General features: G+C 44.0%; 1 protein-coding gene across 2 annotated transcripts in view; it reads left to right on the top strand.

Moving 5' to 3' along the window:
* Positions 1 to 22,511, top strand: part of CLIP1 (CAP-Gly domain containing linker protein 1) — a 61,099-nt gene that overhangs the window by 37,173 nt on the left and 1,415 nt on the right. The window contains exons 12-27 of one of the 2 annotated variants that reach the window (XM_083873978.1): positions 108 to 224; positions 1,096 to 1,153; positions 1,387 to 1,470; positions 2,090 to 2,246; positions 2,865 to 3,030; positions 3,115 to 3,330; positions 4,332 to 6,566; positions 7,749 to 7,886; positions 8,928 to 9,034; positions 11,446 to 11,569; positions 15,593 to 15,645; positions 17,786 to 17,806; positions 20,350 to 20,467; positions 20,717 to 20,876; positions 20,971 to 21,017; positions 21,931 to 22,055. In XM_083873978.1, the coding sequence (XP_083730104.1) occupies positions 108 to 224; positions 1,096 to 1,153; positions 1,387 to 1,470; positions 2,090 to 2,246; positions 2,865 to 3,030; positions 3,115 to 3,330; positions 4,332 to 6,566; positions 7,749 to 7,886; positions 8,928 to 9,034; positions 11,446 to 11,569; positions 15,593 to 15,645; positions 17,786 to 17,806; positions 20,350 to 20,467; positions 20,717 to 20,876; positions 20,971 to 21,017; positions 21,931 to 22,055 (3,926 nt within the window). Of the gene's footprint in view, positions 1 to 107; positions 225 to 1,095; positions 1,154 to 1,386; positions 1,471 to 2,089; positions 2,247 to 2,864; positions 3,031 to 3,114; positions 3,331 to 4,331; positions 6,567 to 7,748; positions 7,887 to 8,927; positions 9,035 to 11,445; positions 11,570 to 15,592; positions 15,646 to 17,785; positions 17,807 to 20,349; positions 20,468 to 20,716; positions 20,877 to 20,970; positions 21,798 to 21,930; positions 22,056 to 22,511 lie in introns of those variants that run through there. The other variant, XR_014591299.1, reaches the window with a different exon arrangement.

Here is a 22,511-nt window from a genome sequence, read left to right as displayed (position 1 = left end):
AGTGATTTTAATACTACAGTTATTTCTTTCAGATTCACCTTTTAATTTTCCTAATTTTTCATTCATGTTTGTCATTTTATTTTACTCCATTTCATCACCTTTGTTAGGCCAGTAATCTGGCCAAGGAACTGCAGGGCAAAGAGCAAAAGCTTCTTGACCTTGAGAAAAACTTGAGTGCAATAAATCAAGTTAAAGATTCTTTGGAAAAGGAACTTCAAGTTTTGGTGAGTAATACCCAAAAATTTTGACTTTACTCTTTGGATTTTGGGTTTCATGGTGAGAGTGTAATGGAAATCTGTGGATCAGCTCTGAGAAAAGCCTTCCAAAGGTGGAAAAAAATGGGAAGGGTTCATGGCTAATGGGATCTGTCTCAGAATAAAAAGAGCATTTCACCTCAGTCCTGTGTTATCAGGTGTTTAGTCTAAATAGATCTCATCTATTTATGGATTGCAGATAAAATTAAACCAAATCAAAAGCAGCAGCAGTTTAAATTTAGACTGCTCATTAAGGAATACTTAATGGCCCTTTCTTGTAGCTGTTGTACCAATTAATGCTTGCTACACACTTCTTATAAATGGTTTTCAAAGACATTTCTCATTTAAATAAATTTCCAAATACTGTGTTGTTGGGTGGGGTTTCCCTGAGGAGCTACGCTGGCATTAGTACCAAAACAAGGAGATTTTTGGTCTTTCCATGGCCAATAGTAAATATTCAGAGCTGCCTTCCTGAAAATCCTTCCTTTTCTTCATTTTATGGCATCAATTCCTGCTGGTAAAACTGGAAAACACTGGTAGGAGATGCCTCACAGGGCTGCAGGCTGTGCAGCCTGGGAACAGCAGGGATAGAACCCCCAGATTCTTATTTCCCACCCTTGGCTCTGTGGCAGCTGATAGAAGAGTTGTTTAAATGTTGAGGGACTTGCAGCCAAGGCAAGGGAAGGTCTGTGCTGAGCTGTAACTCAAAATCTTGAGATCTATTTATGATAGGAGCAAAGAGTGTTCTATTTGTACATGAAAAATACCTAATACAAATTCAGTGGTTGAATTGTACTGTTACTACCAAGCCTTACCTTAAGATTTTTATCATTTTTTTCAGAAAGAAAAGTTTACTAGTGCAGCTGATGAAGCAGGGAATGTGCAACAAGCTATGCAAGGTATGTGCTGCTGAAATAAACAGAGAACTAAAAAGCTGCAGAAATCAAAGGCCAACAAAATGGCTTTTTTAAACACTTTCAAGCTCATGGCTGATGATACAGCAGCTTCAGTGGCTGTGCAAAGGACAGGATTATTTGTAGCCTCTCTGAAAGATGACATACTTTGCAAGCAGGTGGAATTTTTCTGCATTTAGGTAGTTACTAACTTTGTTTTCCAAATTTTACTTGCCTAGAAACGGTGAAAAAGCTGAACCAAAAAGAAGAGCAGTTTGCACTCATGTCTTCAGAACTGGAGCAGCTCAAGTCTAGTTTGACTGGTAAGGGAAGGGATGAAATGGAATGTTCTGGAAATGCATCAGCTTTGTGCTCTGGCCTGGCTCCTGTAGCCTGTAGGAGGCTTTGCTGTGCCTTTCATCTCTTCACATCTCTGTAAAACCAGTGCAGAGGGAAGCCAAGCTCGGGTTGTGCCCTGAGGCAAACCTTGCCTGATGTTGTTGGCACAGGAGGAGTGATCCCAAGGGCTGCCCGTGCCCCTGGCAGTGCCTGCCCTGCCCTGAGGCATTTTTTCACTGCGGCTTCATGTTGCCTTCCTTGTTCATTTTCTGCAGCTCTGCTGAACAGCTGATGAGTGCTCTCACCTGCAGGACCTGCAGGTCTCTTCCTCCATTGCTTCCTTCCCCTCTGAGACAGCAGAACTTGTACCAACATCTCATGGCCTGAAGTGAATCACTTGTGAAACAAAAGGCTCCTTGCTGTTTCTGGAGAGTCCTTAACCTTTTGCTGCAGTTCAATCAATTGTCATTCTTCATTTTAAAGGGATGATCTGTGAGGTCTGGAGCATCAGTATTGCTGGTTTTAGTTCTTTACAGTTTTGTAGCTATTCTCTGCATACCCTTCCTCTGAAATTTCCAGCTTAACCCCCTTTGTTTTGCTCAGAGATGGAGAGGAAGCTGAGGGAGCGAGAAGAGAGAGAGCAGCAGCTGACAGAAGCAAAAGCCAAACTTGAAAATGACATTGCAGAGATCATGAAGTCATCAGGAGACAGCTCTGCCCAGCTCACAAGAATGAATGATGAGCTGAGGTTAAAAGAAAGGTATTTCATCACTGTCAGAGCATTGTCACATCAAATCTCCACTCCCACACTCCTGGCTTCTCATTTTATTTTTCTGTAAATATCTGAACAAGATGCTCCTGAGTGTCACATTGATATGACAAGTGAGCTTATTCTAGCAAACTAAATCAATCAAAACAGTCTCCTGGGAGTGATTCGAAGAGCATCCAACACTGATAATTCCAAAATTCTTACATAACGTGTTTCTCATTGCCCAGAGTAAATGACCTCTTGAATAAGCCAGACTGTTTTGTGATTGTGCTCCGTGATTATTTGATTACCTGATGAACTCAGTTTATTTAGACATATAAAAGACTTGGGTCACATTTTTGTGAGAGAAAACATGGGGTTTTTTTCCAAGTAAAAATTGTATGTACAGTAGTTGTTCTTTACCTTTCAAAACCCTGTACTGGGGACAAAGTTACTTGGTCTTCCCTGTGTATATTGAATTTAGCTGAACACTCTCTATCTGTTAAACAATGAAATCTCTTTCTAAAGACTTGGTCAGAATACAGAACTTCAGCACAATCTTGGCTCTTTCATCTCTGTGCTTGTGGTGCTGTCAGCAAAAAGTGATGTTCTTTCATTTGGTCTTTCCAGGCAGTTGGAGCAAACACAACTTGAGCTTACAAAAGCAAATGAAAAGGCTGCTCAGCTTGAGAAAAACGTGGAGCAGACAACACAGAAAGCTGAGCAGAGTCAGCAGGAAACTCTCAAGATTCATCAAGCAGAAGTGAAAACTCTGCAAGATCAATTATCAGACATGGTAAGAATGACTTTAAAAGTGCTAAAACCGTGCAGAAATATGATCCCACTGCTGCTTATCTTTCACTGTCTTGTCTTTCACCAGAAAAACCTGATTGAGACCACCCAGCATCAGTTCAAAGATATTCAGGCCAAGCATGAAAAAGCAACTTCTGAGCTGATGGCGAAACATGACGCAGAAATCCAAGAGTTTAAGCAGAACCTGCTGAATGCAGAAGAAGCACTGAAAAGTGCCCAGAGCAAAAACAGCAAGCTGGAGGCACAGGCTGAGGAGCTGCAGAAACAAGCAGAGCAGGCCCGAGTAAGTGGCTTTTGTCACTCTGCAAGTGACTTCAAGTTTAAATTTTCTGTCTCAGTGACTTGTTTTCTCTCTGCTTCAGCCTTTCATAGGCAGATTTTTGCAGTGTTTCTGTTTTGAGCTTTTCCAGGGTATGGGTTAGGGAGGAGAAGCCCACAGGACAAACTGATTTGTTAGTTCTTCTCTCAGTTACACAAGGGTTGATGAGATACAGTTCTTTGGTATCAGTTAATATTTTATGTTCATAGATCTGGCTCAGCACAGCCAGTTGGAGCCAGATGTCATTCCCTGGTTTTTTTATATGCTTGGATTTTAAGATCCATTTTGAACTACTTCATTTAGAAGTGCTACACACCTTTTGTTTTGTAGTATGATCTGCAGCTATTCAGTGTGTAGCTTGACTTTAGCAATTTAAATTTTTCCTCCTTTTTCTTTGACTTTACTGCTTGCTTTCATCCCTCAGCAATTATTTGCTATAATCTTTGCTATATGATTTAGCAAATTATTTAGTGTATAAATTGACACACAATATTGACAGCACTGATGTGATGCTTTGAATTAAAGGGGTGGTGACAATGTATTTTTGAGAGAATCATGAGGAGGAGAAACTGAGAATTGGAAGTCAGTTTCTAATAGAACTCCTTGCATTTTAATTCACTTAGAGTCTTGTGAAATCATCCCATGGCTCTTCTTTTGAATAATTTACAGTCAGTCAATTTATTGAGAATAGTTTTATGAATGACATGAAATTTTGAATGGAGGAACCTTTAAACTACGATTTTTTAAAATATTATTTAGCCACTAAAAACTTCTTGTGGATGCTGTGTGTTCTGTAATGTAACAGGGGTGTCTGTCAGCAGTTGAGTTCAAACAGGCACTGTGTGTCAGTGTATACACTTTTAAAACTTGAATTACAGTTGCTCTATTTGCCCTTAAAGCACATTTCTCATTCATCTGCTTGACTTGATTTTTGTTTTCCCTTCTCCCCGACTTTATTTCTTTAGTCCTTAAGCTCTGTGTTAGCCTCATCCAGAAAAGAAATCGAACAAATGTCAGACAAGATGAGGGCTTTGATATCAGAAAAAGAGACTTTGGCACAGGAGGGGAATACTTTAAAATTAGAGAGAGGTCCCTTGTTATCAAAACTTAAAGAATCGGAATCACAGATTTTGTTAATGCAACAAGACCAAGAAGAACTGAAGGCAGAAAATAAAAGAATCCTAAAGCAGAAGGAAGAAGCTGAGGCCAAAAGCCAGCAGGAGAGCGCAGAAAAGGGAGCACTGGTTTCTGAGAAAAGCAGATTACTCTCTGAACTCGAGGCAGTGCAGGCAAAGCTGCTGAAGGCAGCTCAGGAAAATGAGGTTCTCCAGTCCTTTGAGTTAACCTTGTTCCAAAAACTGGAGGAACTTCAGGCCAGCAGAGATGCCATGGATGTGGCATATCAGAAACATGTTAAAGAATGGGAAGACCTGGACAATTATCAAAAGAGACTTTTGGAAGAGAAAGATGCAGTTCTAAAAGACAAAGATGATGTTATCCAGAAGCTGGGAAGTTCTTGTGAGGCCCTGGCCAGGGAGCAAAGGGAACTCCAGCAACAAGTGTCAGCTCTGACTGCAGAGAGAGATTCAACCCTAGGGGAGCTCTCGGCTCTTCAAGACAGACATGAAGCCCTGGAAAAGGAGCTGGGCAGGGTCTTGCTGGGCCTGCAGGAAGAGAAGGAGATGCTCCTCGAAGGCACAGAAAAGCTGCAAGTGAGTTTAGACAATGCAGTCAGTGAAAACCAAATGTTAAAAGTGAGAAACGAGAATATGGAAACACAGCTCACCAAAGTGATGAAAGACACCGTGGAGCTGGAGAATTCCCTTGTGAGTCTCACTTGTCTCCTAGAGGAAATGAAAGCCTCAAGAGAGACACTCAGTTTGGAATGTAATCAATTACATCAAGAGAAAGAGGCTCTTTCCTCATCAGAACAGAGGCTTTTGGCTGAAAGGGAGCAACTTCTCAATGAAAATAAGGCAATTGCTGAGCAGCTTGCGAAGGCCTCAGCAGATGCTGAGCTTTGTGAGAGACTCTGCACTGAGAAAATTAACAAACTGACCTTGGAAAAGGAATCTGTCCTTCAAAAGTCATTGCAGTTTGAAAAGCACAATGAAGCTCTTCTCCAAGAGAAGAAGGAACTGGAGACAAAATACTTGGAGCTTCTTGATGAACACAAGTTTTGTGCAAAGGTAGTTTCTGATCTGAAGAGGGAACATGAGCTGGACCTCTCGTCCAAGAATGCTCTGGCCCAAGAGAATGCCACACTCCAAGATTCCATTGAAGCCCTGAAGGGAGAACTCAGTAAGAAGACTGTAGAAAATCAAGAGTTGATGGCCTGTAAATGTGACCTTTCCAATCTTCTGAAGGAGGCCCAGGATGCCAAAAAAGCATTAGAAGATGAGCTGGCTGCTGCATCACACACTGAGCAGGTCCTGTCATCTTCCTTGGATACCTGCTCCTTTGCCAGGGAAATGCTGACCAGGGAGAGGGATGAGCTGCAGGAGGAGTGTCAGAAATTAAACAAAGAGGTTAGTTTGATGAAAGAAACCTTAGTCATGGAAAAGGAAACTCGAAAACTGGACCACAAGTCGTTTCTCTTGGGGCATATGGAACTTCAAAGGAACATCTGCTGCTTAGAGAAGGAGCTAGAAGAGATGAGAGAGAAAAATAAAAAAGTTCTGGCTAAGAAAAAGCATTTAATTGAGGAGAAAGAAAAGTCTGAAATTATATTGGCGGAAATAATGAAAGAGAAAGAAACCCTCTGTGCAGAGAAAGAGCAGCTCACTTCCAGCATGGATCAACTGAAGGGTGACTTTGCTACCTTTTCCAGCTCAGCAGCAGAACTCCTGGGCCAGCACCGCTCCATCTGCAGGAAGATGGAAGTTCTTGAACACGAGATTAAGCTGATGGAAGAGGAGGAAAATGAGTTCCTTCGGGAACTGGGCAGCTTGAGGGCTGAGCAGGAAAGTGTGGTCATCAGTAAGGAGGGAACAGTGAATAAGGAGGGGAAATTCTCCCAGGATTATTACAGACGGTGTGAGGAGGTTAAACTTTTAGAACAAACTAGTAGTGACCTCTCAGGCAAATTGCTGGGGTCTCATGGCCAAAATCAGATACTGCAGGAGCAAATGAACAATCTGATTTTGAAAGTAAAAGAAACTGAGACTCTCCAGGCCCAAGCAGTAGTACAGAAACCAGAGGTATTGAAATTCATAGCTAAGAGTCAAGCCTGGGGCTGATTCTACTAATCCTGAGCACTAACCCCTGGTGTCCTCTCTGCACTTCACTGCACACTCAGCACTTCATAACACACTGCACTTGTGGGCTCTCTCAACATGGTACTTGGGGGTTGTTGCAAGTTGCAACTGTGAGTCTGAAAGACACTTTATTATTTTTTTTAATATTTTTAACTACAGAAGCCTCTGTTGTTGCTGAATGTTGCAAGAAAACAGCATAAACTGTGAATAAAAGGAAGTTGTGCTCCCTGAATCTGGTGGGAGACATTGAGCAGCTCCTTCTGGTGGAGGGCTCTGCAGCTTAAAAGCTAAAGTAGTAATAAATAAGGTTTTAGATTGGATCTTTGTGCAATTTTAAGTTCAATTGCAGCAAACTACAAATCTGAGTTACTCTAAAAAATAAAAAAGAATGTGCTGCTCCTGTAAATGTAATTGCATAAAAGCAGAGTGAGAGAATGGGAACGACATTGACAAATCTGGTGTTCTTTTTATTCACAGAAGTGTTTTGTATTCACCACCAACAAGTTCTTTATAAAATACTTTGATTTTCAGTTTGTGTGGCTTGAAGCCCAGAAAAATCACGTTGAATGCAAATTGGAATCAGGAGATCCTATAGATTACTCCTGCCTAAGTATTTTAGTATCATTGTGAAGTATTTCCTTTATAAGGACATAATGAACAATACTGAAATAATGCAATAATTGGCTTTAACTCTTAATTCCATTATTTTCCAAATTTTTGAGTTTTTGTAATTCCATATTTTCTAAAGATAAACCAGGCTGTTGGAAGTGAATATCTCTTGAATTACTGCTGCCTGAAGAGGTGAGAGGTCTGAGAGCAATCACAGTAGTGGTGATGAGAAATCCAGGAATTAAAATAGAGAAAACTCCTCAGTGGTGACACGAGCATGGGGTTATGATCTGTTTCTGCATGGAATTGAATCTTCTCTTCAGTTCATTTTATACTTTATGCAGCTCCAAAATGCAAATAAATTCCCAGTTGAAGTCCTTACTTCAACTTACTTGGGAAGTCCTTACTTGGGAAGCAGCTGACAAACCATGGAGCTGTGCATAAAGTATTGATCTTTTGCTGTCAAAGTTCCTGTTGGGAATAATTGTTTTTTTCCCCACCTCCCTTTATATCCAGGTGGCCAAACTGGCAGAAGATGTTTTCCAGGCAGTGGAGCAGGTGACCAAGGAGAAGGATGCCATTCACAAAGAAAAGATTGAAACTTTGGCCTCTTTGGAGAACTCGAGACAGACAAACCAGAAGCTGCAGAATGAAGTAATCACATTAAATGCTTTTATGTGAAAAATTTTGCCTGGTTTGTGAGAGCAACTGTTGAATTATAGAGAATTGAAATAGGCAGGAGAGGATTCTGTCATTTTCCCCATTGTTAAAAATTACTGGAGGAGTGCAGAGTGATGGAAAACGCACATGGTTTTTATGTTCATGATTATTTTGTATTTCGCACATGGTGGGATCTGTGTCCAGTCTGTGTCTTCCAGCACTCTGTGCTGCTCCAGGGCCCGAGGAAGGGGAGGATGCCCTCACCCTTTGGTGTTCTGCACTCCCAGAGCACTGGGAGTGAACAGCTGGGCTGCCCTCAGTGCTGAACGGGGGCGATTTCCAGCGGGATCTGCCGCCACGAGAATTAGAAGTGGTGACGTTCGTATGGGTGGGGTTCCCTTTCTGGATTAAAACAATCCACAGTGTTCTGCAATGCCATGAGAATCGCTGCAGATTATCTCTTATGTAATAAATACACTGTGTGGTGCATGCAAACAAATCAGCTCCATGAGCTCCTGGTGTTTCTGTGGGGGACACAAGCTCAGGAAATCCACATCCAACACTTTGTCCCATGCAGCGAGATCTCTGCAAGGAATTCATTTCCTGTGGGTGCAGGCACAGCATTCAGCCCTCCTGACTCTCAGAAAATAAGGTATGGAAAAGCAGAATTTAGGAGTTATCTTAGAGGAATAAAGATCAAGAGGACAGCTGGTTTGAGCAACAAGGTTTGCCTTTAAAAAACAAATAATACTCTGAGTGATGCAGCTGTTACAGGAGGTGAGGTGCTTTGGGCTTTACCTTGGGGTGTTGACACCACATTCCTGGAAATTGCTCTCCAGTGGACTTGGAATTCTTTGCTGCTCTATTTCCATGCAGAAAGTCTCATAACATTTGTTGTTGGACAAACACATCAGTCCAGACAGGCTGGGTTAATTTATGGGCTAAAGAAGAGCTCGAGCCCCCATTTGGCTGAGGGTTGTTGCCTGAGAACTGTGTGGTTTCATTGGTGTAATGAGGGTTTTTTTCCTCTTTAAGTTGGACATGCTTAAACAAAACAACCTGAAAAACGAAGAGGAACTTAATAAATCAAAAGAGCTTCTAAATCTGGAGAACAAGAAAGTGGAAGAACTTAAAAAAGAATTGTAAGTATTTCAGTGTTAAATCTGTTCATTTTTGTGGGTACATTTACCTTTAATTTTTATTTTTTTCAAATTGCCTTTCAGCACCCCTCTGGTATCCTGACTTATAAAGCAGATATTGAGTCAAAATTAAATGTTTGGCATGTGCAAAACTTGACATGAGAATGTTGCTACTAAATTGCTGAAGAGAATTAAAGCAGATCCTTGGAGCATAGTTTGAAATAATTTGTTTGTTGGAGAGTTCCGTCACCTGAGGACACAAGATTATATTAAAGTCTTTATTAGAAGAGAATTCTGAATTAATTACAAGTACACTTGGAGTGTTTAGTGGCTTTGTTAGTAGAATATTTGATTCTGCTTTTATTTTTCACTGATGGCTTTATGAAGTTTATTTCTGTGGCCCCACTGTGTATTTACTTCCTAAATGGTGCAAACCAAATCCTGTATATGGAATGTAAAATTCGAGTTAATTGTTCATTATTTGAGCTGCTTCATTGAAAAACAACATTTGACAGACTCATGATGTGTAACATTGGACACAAACAAATGAAAGCATTTGATATAAAGTAATTTGCCCTGTGGAATCTCATTGTAGCTGCTGCTGTGCCACAGGGAATAAAGATCCCAGTTATTGCTGCCCTGCAGTGGCTGCACATCCCCAGCTCCATTAAATCACAAACCACTTCCCACCTGTGCTCCAAGAGGAATTTCTTGGCTCATGGAGTGAGAGCTGGAATCTCACTGACAGCTTCAGAGCAGCTTTGACTAATTATTATTATTGTAGTTCCATTTGTCATTTTGTGACAGCTCTGAGGTGACACCAGGGCGCAGGGGCCACCAGCTCACAGAATTCAGTGTCTGGCTGTGACTGGCAGCTTGTGCTGGTGACTTTGGAAAACCTGGGGCCTTGCACAGACCCCTTTGGGAAAGGCAGGATTTCTCTCCATGAGCAATCCCTGCCTCAGTGCTCGTGGGAAATGCCAGAGTAAATGGCTGCTGGTTGCTCTAATGCTGGAACAGCAAGGGAAACTCTGATATTATGGAAAGGCAGCAAATATTGGGCTGTAATTTGCCAGGAATTCTTTATAGGAGATGCTGCCTTGGAAATCTCCAGCACCACAAAGTGTTCTCAGGACCCTGATCACTCTGAGGGGCTTAATTCTGTTATTTCTTATATTTCTTAGACTGAATGTGGCCTCTGATCATCAGAGCTGAGACCTTGGGGAGAAAGGGAAGCTTGTATAGTTTTCTATTGATCTTTGCCAGTTGTTTTGTGTGTTGCCCTGTTTTAATTATAGGAGGAATTATCTTGGTGACAGGGATTCCTGTAGAGGGCACAGCTGATGAGGGCTGGGTGAGGAGAGCAGAGGGAATTTGGAGCAGGGGGATGTGACAGGGACAGGGCGTCCTTTGGAAAAGGCTGAGGGGGGAAAGAAGGAACAGCTGAAAATCCAGAGTCCCATGAGATGCTGAACTGAAATCAGATTTTTGTCTAAATGTGCCCAGTAAGAGACAACAGTATTCTGAAGCGCTTGAATAAGTTTCTGATTTAAGAGTTCTTCTACTTCCCACAGTTATAAAAGTATTTTTAATATTCCAGTCAGGGTTTCAGTCTGTAGTATTGGCACACAGGAGTACTGTGCCTCCTTTTTTAAAAACGGAAGAGTAATAAAAATTACTATTGAGTGAAATGCAGGGTATCTTTTGTGCTTTTTGAAAGATGTCAAGTCTTAAAGGTTTTCTGTTAGTCACTCATGTTACACCCAGCATGGTAATGTTTAAAATTCGTTGCAAATAGACGTATTTTAAGGAAACTTAAAATACTATTCATTAGTAGCAACACAGGCTGATGAAAGCTGCAAAGCCTTTTTTTCTTCAGCTCTGATTTTGTCTCATTTGCAGTTTTGTGTCTCTTAAAATAATGGAATAGATGAGGTTTTGCTTCCTGTGATCCTGCACTTTTGGATGACAGACCCGGTAGGGAGTAGTTAAATAAGTGGAGCTCTAAGCTGTTGTGTTTTTTTTTTTCCTGTAGCCTTTTTTTTTTTCCCAAGTTTTCTTTCTTTTTTTTTTTTTTATGCTTTTAAGCGATTCTGTTTCACCTCTGGCTGCAAAGTTCCCTCCTGTGAACAATCCAGGCTGCAAACATCGCCGCGTTTCCAAATCCCAGCCTCAGCTTCCCATGGGAACTCCCGACTACCTGAACCACTGTCCGGGAAAGGCTCCGTGCAGGCGCAGGGCTCAGCCCTGTGTCCCCGTGTCCCCGGGATTGTCACTTTGTCACCGCTATTCCCCATCCCTCAGCCACGTGACCCTGATGTATTTTTCCGAGCTGTGAAGCCGCCTCTCTCCCCCGGTTTTCCCTCGCCTCTCCCGTTCCTATGGTAACGATGCCTCTCTCTGTGTGCTCGCAGCGAAGCACTCAAGCTGGCAGCGGCTCACAAGTCCCAGCAGCTCGAGGCTCTGCAGGAGGAGAACGTGAAACTGGCCGAGGAGCTGGGCAGGAGCAGGGACGAGGTCTCCAGTCACCACCACAAGGTAGAGTGGCAGCAGTGGGGTGGGGTGGAGGCTCCACTGGGCTGTCCTGGGGAGCCCGTGCTGGGAAGGATGTGCTGGAGAGGATGAGCGGTGCTGGGAACGCTTGGAAATAAATTTGGAAGCCACCTGCACGGGGAGGTTGGAAGTGCAGGCTTGACAGAAGGTTACGTAACCCGGGAAGGATAGTTGGGAAGGCTTGGGAATGAGCATAAATTAAACGTGCTTTAGCCGAGTGTATTAACAGAGAGTTGCTATTTCTGTCGGGAGTGATTTTGTTACACAACTGTGGGAATGTCCATCCACCGGGACTAAGGAAATGTAGGTTTTGTAATTCTTATTCCTGCTCTCCCCGCTGGAAACAAAGAGGATTTAGGATGTATTTCAGAATAGTCTGTAAAACTACTTGGTTGGACTTGTGCTGTGCATGTGTCTGCTCAAACTTCACACTGTGCTGCAGCCAGGCAGTGGGTCCTAGGGAACAGAACCCCTGCAAGGTGCTTTTCTGGTGGTACTTTATTTTTTTTTATTTTTTACTATTATATCTCAACATGTTGTTGGAATCCTAAAATGGGCAAGTTACTCAGCTTGTATCAGTGGCACTTGCCAAAATATAAAATAGATTTACAGCCCTTAATGTGGTGGTTTTTAGTTCTTGTGGAGCAGTTCCAATGACAGGCACACTGTGAAGGAGTCTTTGGAAGATCTTATCCAAAAGATCCAAAAGCAGGAATGTAGGAGACGGAGGTTTGTGTCCTGCATTTCTGAGAGAGCAGGGAGGGGATCCTGTGACAGGGCACAGACTCTTCCACCCTGCAACAGGCTTAATATTTTAAAAGATAAGAGGCTGATTCTTCTCCAAGGATCCCATTTGGAAGTCCTGAGGATGGGTGACTACAATGCTGGCCAGTTTGCAAATCCTTTTAGCTGCTGGCAGGAGTAATGCTCAGGCTCCTTGATCCTCAAGAGCCTTCGGAGGTGACAAGCAGAGTCCCAGACGTGTGGGCTCAGCACTGACTCATTCCCCATCTGAGGAGCAGAGTGGGGAGAGCACATCCCCAACAGCCAGTGGGAGCTGCTCCCCACTCCCACAGGCTTTCCTAAATTATTGCAGAGTCCTTGAGGCAACCTGTTATTTTCAGGGAGAGTTGTAACTTCAGAAAGATTTGGCAACATTGGTCAAATCTTTCTGCACTTTATCACCCAGAAAAGCCCTAAGGGAAGGGACCCCTCGGCCCCTGAGCCATGGGCTGGCCGAGGTCAGTGCACTCTCTGTGGCCTCCCTTGTTTGCAGCTGACCTCGGGAAGGAATCCTGCTGTGTGCATCCTGCTGGCCGTGGATCTGTCAGCAGGGATCCCTCTCTCACTGCCAGGACAGGCAGCTGTAGTGTGGGAAGCACAGGGATGAATCCATCACCTCACAAACTGGAATAGTGTCAGCTCGGCTGCACCACAGCCTGGCCTGCCTGTGAGTAGATGGCTCCAAGAGCAAGGATCTGGAGGATCTGCTGGAGCTTGGATACACAGCCTGTTTGCCTTCCTCAGCCCTTTGTGTTGCACTGTGTCCCCTTCTGTGAGGGAAATGCGATCTGAGTCTTGGGAATGTGGGAATGCTGCCTGTTGCAGTTCCCAAATGTCGTGTTTGGGCTGTGAGATCTGGTGAACAGCTTGGCCTCCCAAAAGCCTGGGAGAAGCCTTGGGTATCCCAGGTATCCCAACACCTCCCCTCTCCTGTCATACCACGCTCAGGCACCAGAGGCCACAGGCTTTGGGCTCTCTGTGGGAAGCAGGAAAAATCCACGAAGAATCCACAAAGAATCCACAAAGAATCCTCCAGTAGATTTTGGAAGAGTGTCTGTGGTGTCAGTGAAGGGTTTCCCACAGCAGGATTCCCCAGGAGCTGCACGTTGTGCTCCCAAAAATCTGGGCAGTGGGGAGGGAAGCAGAACACAGCAGAGTTGAGGCTGCAGAGGGTCTGTGCAGGTACCTGTGAAATGCATCAGGAAGAGCCAAACACGGGATTGGGAATTTTGAGCTGTTGCTGTGGTAACCACATAAATTCTAACAAGTGTGTTGTCAGTTGGGTTAGAGAATCTGGCTGCTTGTGACACACTTTGCAAAATTAATGAATCCTGTTTCATGAATGATTTATCTGGGCATCTAAAGGTTAAAGTATCTCCCGCCAAAGATGCTGAGGGAGCTTTTTTGTATTGATCCGTTAATAATTAGCTGATTGTAATTAGTTAAAGAGTCACATTCAGAGAGATACTGAGCTTGGGGAACTTTCCTGGCTTCAAATTATTTGTTGTGGCATTTTGGGAGCCTCAGACCTGCCCAGGCATTTGAAGTTCATTGGAGAAGGTGTAGAAATACCCAGCAGCTCAACTGGCCCATCTTTTATTAACGGTGTGCAAGGTCTGCTGAGTGTGACTAGAGAAATGCCAGTGCTGGCAGAGGACAAGGAATCTGAAAATCCAGCTGGGGAGTGTGATGGGCAGGAGATGAGTGCCCTCACTCTGGAGATCTGCAGGAGGAGAGGGGCCTGGAGCCCAGGTGTCAGAACCAGGGTCTGGAGACGCGGCTGAAGTTGCAGCTCCCTGGGAATCACATTTCTCAGACTTGTCCTATTTCTCCCTTTCTGTCTGTACAGACGTCAGGAGTTCACATAGGCTGCCTCTGGGCAGGAGACAAGAGAGAAACTGGGAATCAGGGGGTGCTCTGGTGCTGCTGGTGGAACTGGGTTTTGACTGGGTTTGACCTGCAGGAGACACTTGGCCATAACCCCCACAGTGCCTTGGCTGCTCTGCTCTCCCACAGTGGTCACTGTCCTTGAGAGACACATCTTGATTTGCTTTAAGAATTATTTATAGAAGTCTCTTTTTACACCCTTCTAGTATCTATTTTTCATATCAGTAAACTTGTCTGATTAAGCCCAGTGAAACAATCCAGGTTAATCCCAAACCTGGAAGGTTTATCAGCACTGCAGCACAGGCAGGGAGAAGGTAACTTGTCAGGAAATGTGGAGGAGATGGCTGCTCTCAGTGAGCTGCATTTAGCTGAGAGCTGGGGGCTGGCAGACACCCTGCCTGCTCGAGGAAACTTGTTTAACACCTTCTGTGCCAAACCTCAGGATCTGCAAAGTGCTGAAAGAATTCCCTCTGTCAGGGACAGGAGCTGTTGTCAGGGCTCTGAGGTTGCCATTATAAATGCATGTGTTCCTGACCTTGTGGATGAACCCTGGAAGCTTGTGAAATCCCACTGGAGCCTGTGCTCAGGGAGTTCTGGTACAGACAGTTCTCACAGCAGTAATTGCTGGCTTTGGCCATTGAATAAGCCAAAGGAGGAAGGAGGAGATGGTGAAAAATAATCAATTTCCTGAAAAATACTTGTTTTCTTAAGTGAACTTTTCAGAAGATCAGTTGCCCCAGTGTTTCTGTGTTGGGCCTTTGCAGTTTTGTTGCTTTGCATTTCCTAACCCAGTTTAGAACCAACAACAATAATTTCAGCTGAAGACTTTGCAGGTTTTAAGGGCTCAAGAGTGTCCTCACCGAGTTACAGGATCAGGATGTGGTAACAAACACCAGACCAACAGCTTTGGGATCAATAATTTATCTCTGAGTAACGGGGCAGTAACAAATACAGATCAGTGGTGCAATGATCCAGCTCAGCAAACTCAGCAATTCCCCAGTGCTGGGCTAAAAGTAATGGCCAGGCACACAAAGGGTTCTTGGGGGGTGGGTGGGGTCTGGAAATATCCTTTAACACTGGTCTCACCCCTCTGCTGTGTGCACAGGACATGGAAATGCTCATAAAGCACCTCCAGGCCCTCACTAGCTGATGTTTTGGCCACTGAACAGTTTGTGTTTGGGTGCATGTGCTGTGCCAGTAGAAAATCTGCTGCTTTGAGGATCTGGGGGTTCTGCAGCCTCTCCCACATCTATTTTATGATAATGATGCTCTGATATCTTACACTAAGGCAACAGTCTGTAGTGTATTAATTGGAGTCTGTCTGTCCTTGTGTTTTAGCTGGAAGAGGAGAGATCAGTACTCAATAACCAGTTATTAGAGATGAAAAAGAGGTAAGTTGTTCCTGCTGATGTGTGTTTAACCCCACAGTCCTGCAGAAATGGAACACAAAAACACTGCTAAGAGCTGTTCTTTTATGTTGTGTCGTGGTTAAAAGTGCTGACTTGTTGCACTCGTTGGATTAGAGATGGATCCGTCCATGTTTGCTTTAGTTCCACACCTCCCACGTTGTGGTAATTCTGATTTGCAGTGGGCAGTTTAATGTTTGGTTTTAGTCTGCTCTGGAATGTTGGATTGTCCCTCAGTCTGATAAAAAGTGTGTGCACAGATCTGACCTGGCAAGGTCTTGAAAAACAGTGGACTATAGAGAGATGCTGAGGAGGGTTATGAGAGGAAAGGGAAAGAAAAGTTACTTTGTTAAAAGTAACTTTGTGCAAAAGCACTTGATGCTCTCATGGTTTTGGGCTGTTGAGTTCCTTGTGGGTTACTGCAGTTCATTCAGCACTGCTTTTAAATGCCAGATTTGTCCTGGGTGACTGGGGCATCCCTTTGTAAACTGCTGCTCAGGGAAAGGTCCCAAGTCACAAATCTGAGTGTCTGCAGTGGGAGCATGGGAGGCTGATTGGCGCCTGTGCCTGGAGGGAAATGGGGCTTTCCAAAAGCTGTTACATAAATCCTCAGAGAACAACACAGCTCCCCACGACACCTCGGCTGTTCCAGGAAAAACAAACCAACCCCTGCTAAATTTCCTGGATTTACAATGGTCACAACAAAGAACAGTGAGTGGGTTTGGGGTGTTGATGCACATCCTTGGCCACTCAGTGCTATCACTGTTCACACTCTGTTCTCTGGGAGGGAGCTGTCCTGTCTCCTGCTGTTCCAAAGGCCAGCAGGCACATGGGGTGTTTCCCAAGCCAGTGCTTCCCCAGGGAATGTCAGAGTTGGATCAGCAGAACCTCCAGCTTTAACCAGCCTCACGAGCTGCATCACAGACTGTTACTGAACGTGTTTGAAAATGTGTTTGCAGTAGTGTAACTCCTGGAAGTCACTTAGAGAAAGGAAGGAGGGAGTGGGGACCAAGTCATTCAATACTTTCCAGCAGTTCTGTTCCACAGAGAACATTTTCAAAGAAAAACTCTTTGTAAGTTCTACAGAGGAAGGTGTGTGGCTCTGATCTTCCTTCTCCTGTTTTACTCAGGGTGAGCTGCCTGAAATAATTCAGACAGTTATGAAATCACTGAAGTGAATTTTACCATGACTTCACCTTCAGTTGGTTACACTGAGATGCCCCAGTTTGTGACTGGATTAATGATATTGCTCAGCAGTGTTGAATAAACTGCAGGGGAAAAGGAAAATGAGCAACAGGAACAGGGGAAAATGAGGAATAGGAACAGGAACAGCCTGGCTGAGGCAAACTGCAAGCACTGGGGCTCAGAACATGTCAACATGTGGCATCAGTGCTAATGAAGAAAGTTTGGATGAATAAAGAGCTAATTAAGTAAAAATAATGAAAAAAGCCTCTGAATTCCCAAATTCCACAGAATTTGGTGATGGGAAGATGATAATTTCCTCCTTTTGCCTTGAGAGTTTGAGCTGTTGAACAGGAGCCAATCTTTGTGTTTCAATTAGGTCAAATCTCTAGTGGTGGTTTTCTCACCTTCCTTCCACCCCCAGGAATTCTCTCCTTCTGTTTTAGCATCCCCTGGTATGAAATAATCCAGCTGGGAGTGCCAGGAGTTTGGTGTTGATGGATCATGGGGGGTTCTGTGTGGCTCAGCTCGTTGGGTTCAGTGTGGGTTGCTGTCTGACTGTCTTTGAGCTTCGCTGTTTATGGATACTCATTTCATTCCTCTCTCTTCCCTTTCCTGCCCTTGCTTCCCTTGCTATATCTGTGTGTCTTTAATGGTAAGACTCAAGAAAGTCTATCCACGTTACAATAAATAATTTTTTTTTTTTTTAGTAAAGTTGTTGTACATATTTTGGCTGCCTTTGTCCCTTGGTGTCTTGCTTTTGTTTTGTAAAACACTCAGCTCTATATATATATATGTATAATGAAAAACAGAAAAAAAAGTCTATATATTTTTTACCAAAACAGAAAAGGCCCTTGGTGCAAATATTGTTCTTCCTTACAGTATTTTGCATTTGTACTCCATGTTTCTAACATGTGGTTTTTGTTATCTTGCATTTTTAAAGCTTACCCAGTAGCACTTTAAGGTATTTGCTTCATTCTTGGAATTTCTTATTTTTTGTAGTAAGGGAAGAATCTGGGTGATTTTTTTTTTCCTAATGTTAAACCAAAACAAATCCCTTTCTCCCACAACTTCCACACACTGCTCAGAACATGGTTTTAAGCTTCTCAAGAAAGCAAAATTTTAAAATGGTATCTTAATAAAAAAGTAATTTTTATTGTTTTGGTTTTCCCCCTGCTGGTAAGCAGATGTTTTGAATTTGAATTGGCAAGAAAAAAGTTTTAAGTTCACTAAATCAATTTTTTTTTTCAAATAAAATAAATAGTTTCCAAAAGACTTTCCTTGCAAGCTGTCCCAGTGCAGTTATTTCCCATTGAGCACCTGCTCCATAGTTCTCTGGGGGTGACTTCCACTGCACACGATGCTCCCAGCATTGTCCCCTTCCAGCAGCAGCCAAGGCTCTGCCTGGCAGTGACCTGTGTCCACACTGAGGGATCAGCACCTTCCTTGGCTGTAACTTCTCCACTTCCAGCATTTTTGGGTCCCCCACTGGAGCAGCTCCTGGAGAGACTGACCAGGGAAAGAAAACCCAAAGCTCCAGCCCAGGGACCTTCTTCCCCTCTTGTTTTCTCTCCTCTTTTCTTCTCTCCTTTCTCTCCCCTTGTGTTTTAGCATTCGAGGCTCCTGTATTGAGTCTGTAAATATTTTATTTCTATCCTTACAACCCGTTTGCCTTTTGCAACCACCTCAGCCTTGTGGTGGTTGAAGCCGAGCCTGACAAATGGCGAATTAACCACGTTTGTGCCAAAAGCATCTGTTTGGTCCTGATCTCTCCGTGAAGATCTGACCAAGTGGAAACATTGGCTGAATCACAAGCTCTTGAGCATGGGCTGAGTCACTGGGGCTTCCATCTGCCCTTCCCCAGCTGCCTGCACAGCACGGGGACGCTCGGGAGGAGTCTCGGCTGCAGCAGAGCTTTGTGAGCAGCAAATCCAGATGTGATTCCCAGATGTGCTCAGGGTGTACCTCCCAGCAAATCCTGGATTTGCAGCTCTGCTCTGTCAGCAGCACCCCATGCACTGATGGCACATCCTTTCCCTCACCATGAGGTGCCTTTGGTCCATGCAGCAGAGCACTGAGAACCACGGGCCAGGCAGAGCGTTGGGAATCCTGCGGGAGAACACGGAGGTGGCTGAGCAGCTTTGGGTGCTTTGCTGACTCGGGGTTGGCCAGGGGGTCTTTCCATGCCAGTGCCCTGTTGGGTTTTATTAACAAGACTGTAACTTGTATTTGAAGGCAAGATCACACAGTCTGCAAGTTGTTGTGTTTCCACTTCTGTTGATTCTCTCATTGTAAAAATATACCAAAACCCAATCAAATTTTGGTTCTTGTTTGGTAGCTGCCTCAGCTTTTCTAAACCCCAGATTCTCCACTTGCTGCTTCCATTCCTGAGTACAATCTGAACAATGAAAGAATTGCATTGATTGTGCTCTCATTGTTTTATCTCGAGTGGGTGAGATTTCCTGTGTTTCATGGTCTGGGTATCGTGGCTCTCACTAACTGTAGATACCACAGAGATGGAAACATTTCCCTTTGAGCTCCATAGCTGTCCCCTGAGCATCCTCCCACATGGATGGGCTCTGATCCTGGTCCCTCAGCAGTGCTGGGCAGTGTAGTGCAGTTCAGAATCCCTGCAGGAGCCCAGAGCCCACAGCAGCACTGCTGCCTGCACTGAAGAGCCAGTTCTTCTCAGAGAAAAGTAAATGGTTTGAAGTCACTTTTTTGTTTTCTTTTTTAACCAAAATCTTCCAGCTTGTAAGGAAATTTGTACCAATGCTCCTCCCATCAGGGGACAGTTACTCACTGTGTGTGTTCTGTGACCTGTCAGGAAGATCAGCTTGCACCAGTGTGAGGGTGTCACAGCAGTGGTGCCTTAAGGCGGGAGCTGTAGGCAGAAGTTGTATCTGTTAGATCCATAGAAAATATTGGGAAAGCTGGATATATGTACACAGAAGGGAGTTGTGCCTGCTTTGGAGGATTTCTTTTTAACCCTTCTCCCATGAAGTAAAACAAATCCCATGTGGTTTCTCCGTGTGCAGGAAATTACAGTGTCACTGAAATTAGTGAGGACCAGCTGATATTTCCAGCCTCATCCATGCTTTGCATGACAACTTGTACAATGAGCTTTGCATGCCTGTTTTGTTGCTTGTTAGTAATTTTCAAGAAGTGACAAAACTCTCAAGTTAGGTTTTATGGAACATTGTGCAACATGTTTATTTATCCTGTATCTCCCCAGTCTTTTAACTTGCTCCTTTAAATTCAAATGGATACGGTGCTATGCAGATTCTGGCATGTACTACCTAGGTAAAGTTTTTGCTTTGTTTCCACAGTTGTAACACCTGAAATGTTTGTACATATATAAAACCTTAGTCAACTAGTAAATTGTAATTTGTTTTTTAAGAACTACTTCTTAAGTAGTTTAATACTTAAAATTAAATGAAACTACTTTAGGCCACTACAGTTACCCATTCATTATTTGACTTCTGGTTTTACTGGGTTTTCTTCTAGAGAATCGACTTTAAAAAAAGAAATTGATGAAGAGAGAGCATCTTTACAGAAATCCATCAATGTTACTAGTGCCTTGATCACACAAAAAGATGAGGAACTGGAAAAACTCAGACATGAGGTAAATGAGGGATGGATGAGTCCTAATTTCAGTTAAGTTGCTGCCAGAGGCTTTGTGTGCTGGCTCCTGAAGAGCTGGCTGATCATTTTTCTTTCATGTGGCTTAGTTAAACCTTAGCATCAAATCTTCAGATGCCTGTGCTGAGCCAGGTGACTCCTGGCACATGGTTTTGGTGGCTGTTCAGCCCTTGCTTCAAGGGCCCTGGCCTTGGTGCTGGAAGGTCCAAGTGTTGTCAAACAACTCTTGCAGATCACGGTGCTCCGCGGAGAAAACGCTTCTGCAAAAACCCTGCAGTCAGTGGTGAAGTCACTGGAGTCTGACAAACTGAAACTTGAGGAAAAGGTGAAGAACTTGGAGCAAAAACTCAAGGAAAACAATGAGCAGCCTTTAACTGTAATGAGCCCCTCAGGTAAAGTGAGAGCCACTCCAGTGTCTGTGATATTATTTCTGACTGAGCCGTGGCACGAGTCACATTGTACCTTGTTTGTTTTTTTCCTTTAAAGGTGATGCTGCTACTCTACTTCAGGAGGAAATTGCAAGAGAGAAGCAGGTATTGGATGTGCACATGAGCATGCTAAACCAGCAGTGGGGCTGTAGGAGAGGGGAATATTCAAAAAAAAAAATCCTTACTGGGGTTTGTCAGTCAGGATTTTAATAGGCAGATTTATCTCGTAGCCTCTCAGCTTCTATGGGGAAATGTCAGTGACAGTAAATACCAAGAATCAAGTGATGAGTGATACTGGAGAAACAGTTCAGATCATGGGAATGTGGGGAAACAAGCAGGAAATGAGGGTGGCAAGCTGTGCCCTGCAGTGTGTCAGAGGTACAGCCCAGCAGAGCCCTCACTGCTCCTTGGCCTTCCCAAAGGTTTCTGGGATGGGCGTGAGGAAAAGCTCTGGCCCAGCTGAAGCTGGTGTTTGCCATCTTGGAGAAATGGGCTCCCTGAGCTCCTGGGTACCTCTGAGCTCTGCAGTTCTTCCCAACTGCAGAACTGGACTCAGAACAAACATTGGCAGCAGTGGAGAAGGAAAGGGGCTCAGCTGGCACAAGATGTGATTCAGAGTAAGAACAGTCACAGTGACCTCATGAAGTGTCTCTTCAAAGGGGCCTGTGCCAATAAATGCCTAGAAAACATGGCTAAAATCACCTTCTGCTCCTGATAAAGCCTTTGTTAGATCACCCATGTCAGTCACAGTTATTAAAAAATGTCCTTCCCAGTTGTGCAGCCACCAGAACTGTCATGAATATACACTAACCACCAATCTTTTTCTGGTTTTCTGCTTCCCTGAATTCACCTGCTGATGGCAACCCTTCCTTCCACCAGGGCGAGGTTAGTTCCACTTCTTTCCTCCCCTGTTCATTTGCCAAGTGTTCCTTGGTTCTGTTCAGCAGAGCTGAACCCCAGGGCTGGGGGTGGTGCCATCCCCTGCCCCTCTCACTGTCCTTGTCCTTGGCTCTCCCAGATCGACTTCCTGAATTCAGTGATAGTGGATCTGCAGAGGAGAAATGAAGAATTGAACTTGAAGATACAAAGAATGTGTGAAGCAGCCCTCAATGGCAACGAAGAGGAGATAAATAACTATGACAGGTACAAATCCTAAAGGAAACCTCAGCTCTTGTTTTGGGGATTGTTGGTAGGGCAGGTTGGCAGCTGCACGATGCAGCAGCCTGATCTCAGCTGTCAGGAGGGACAGACAGAGCTTTCCCTGGAGTTCAGTGGTTGGGTCCAGCCTTCTCTTTACTCTGTGGTGTGACTGGGGCTGCAAATGGTGCTCTCTAGTTACCAGTCTCAAACTCTGATGTATCGTGACATGTCTGGTGTGAATCTGGCCCTGTGAATCATGACATGTATCATGTCATGACTTGGTGAATCTGGCCCTTTCCAAGTGCAGAAGAGTCTTTGCTCCTAAGCTGCAGCTGTGTTGGGATGGGAAGAACCAACCCACAGAAATAGAACTAAAACCTGTTTGATGCATCGTGACTTCAGCTCTCTTAAGGGAAAAGAGAAACTATTTTACGTGTGTTTCTTTTCAAAGTCTCTGTG

This window comes from Zosterops lateralis, assembly GCF_965231275.1.
Source record: "Zosterops lateralis genome assembly, chromosome: 17".
Taxonomy (NCBI): domain Eukaryota; kingdom Metazoa; phylum Chordata; class Aves; order Passeriformes; family Zosteropidae; genus Zosterops; species Zosterops lateralis.
Note: the sequence above shows the minus strand (reverse complement) of the source record. Positions and strands in the feature narration are given on the sequence as shown.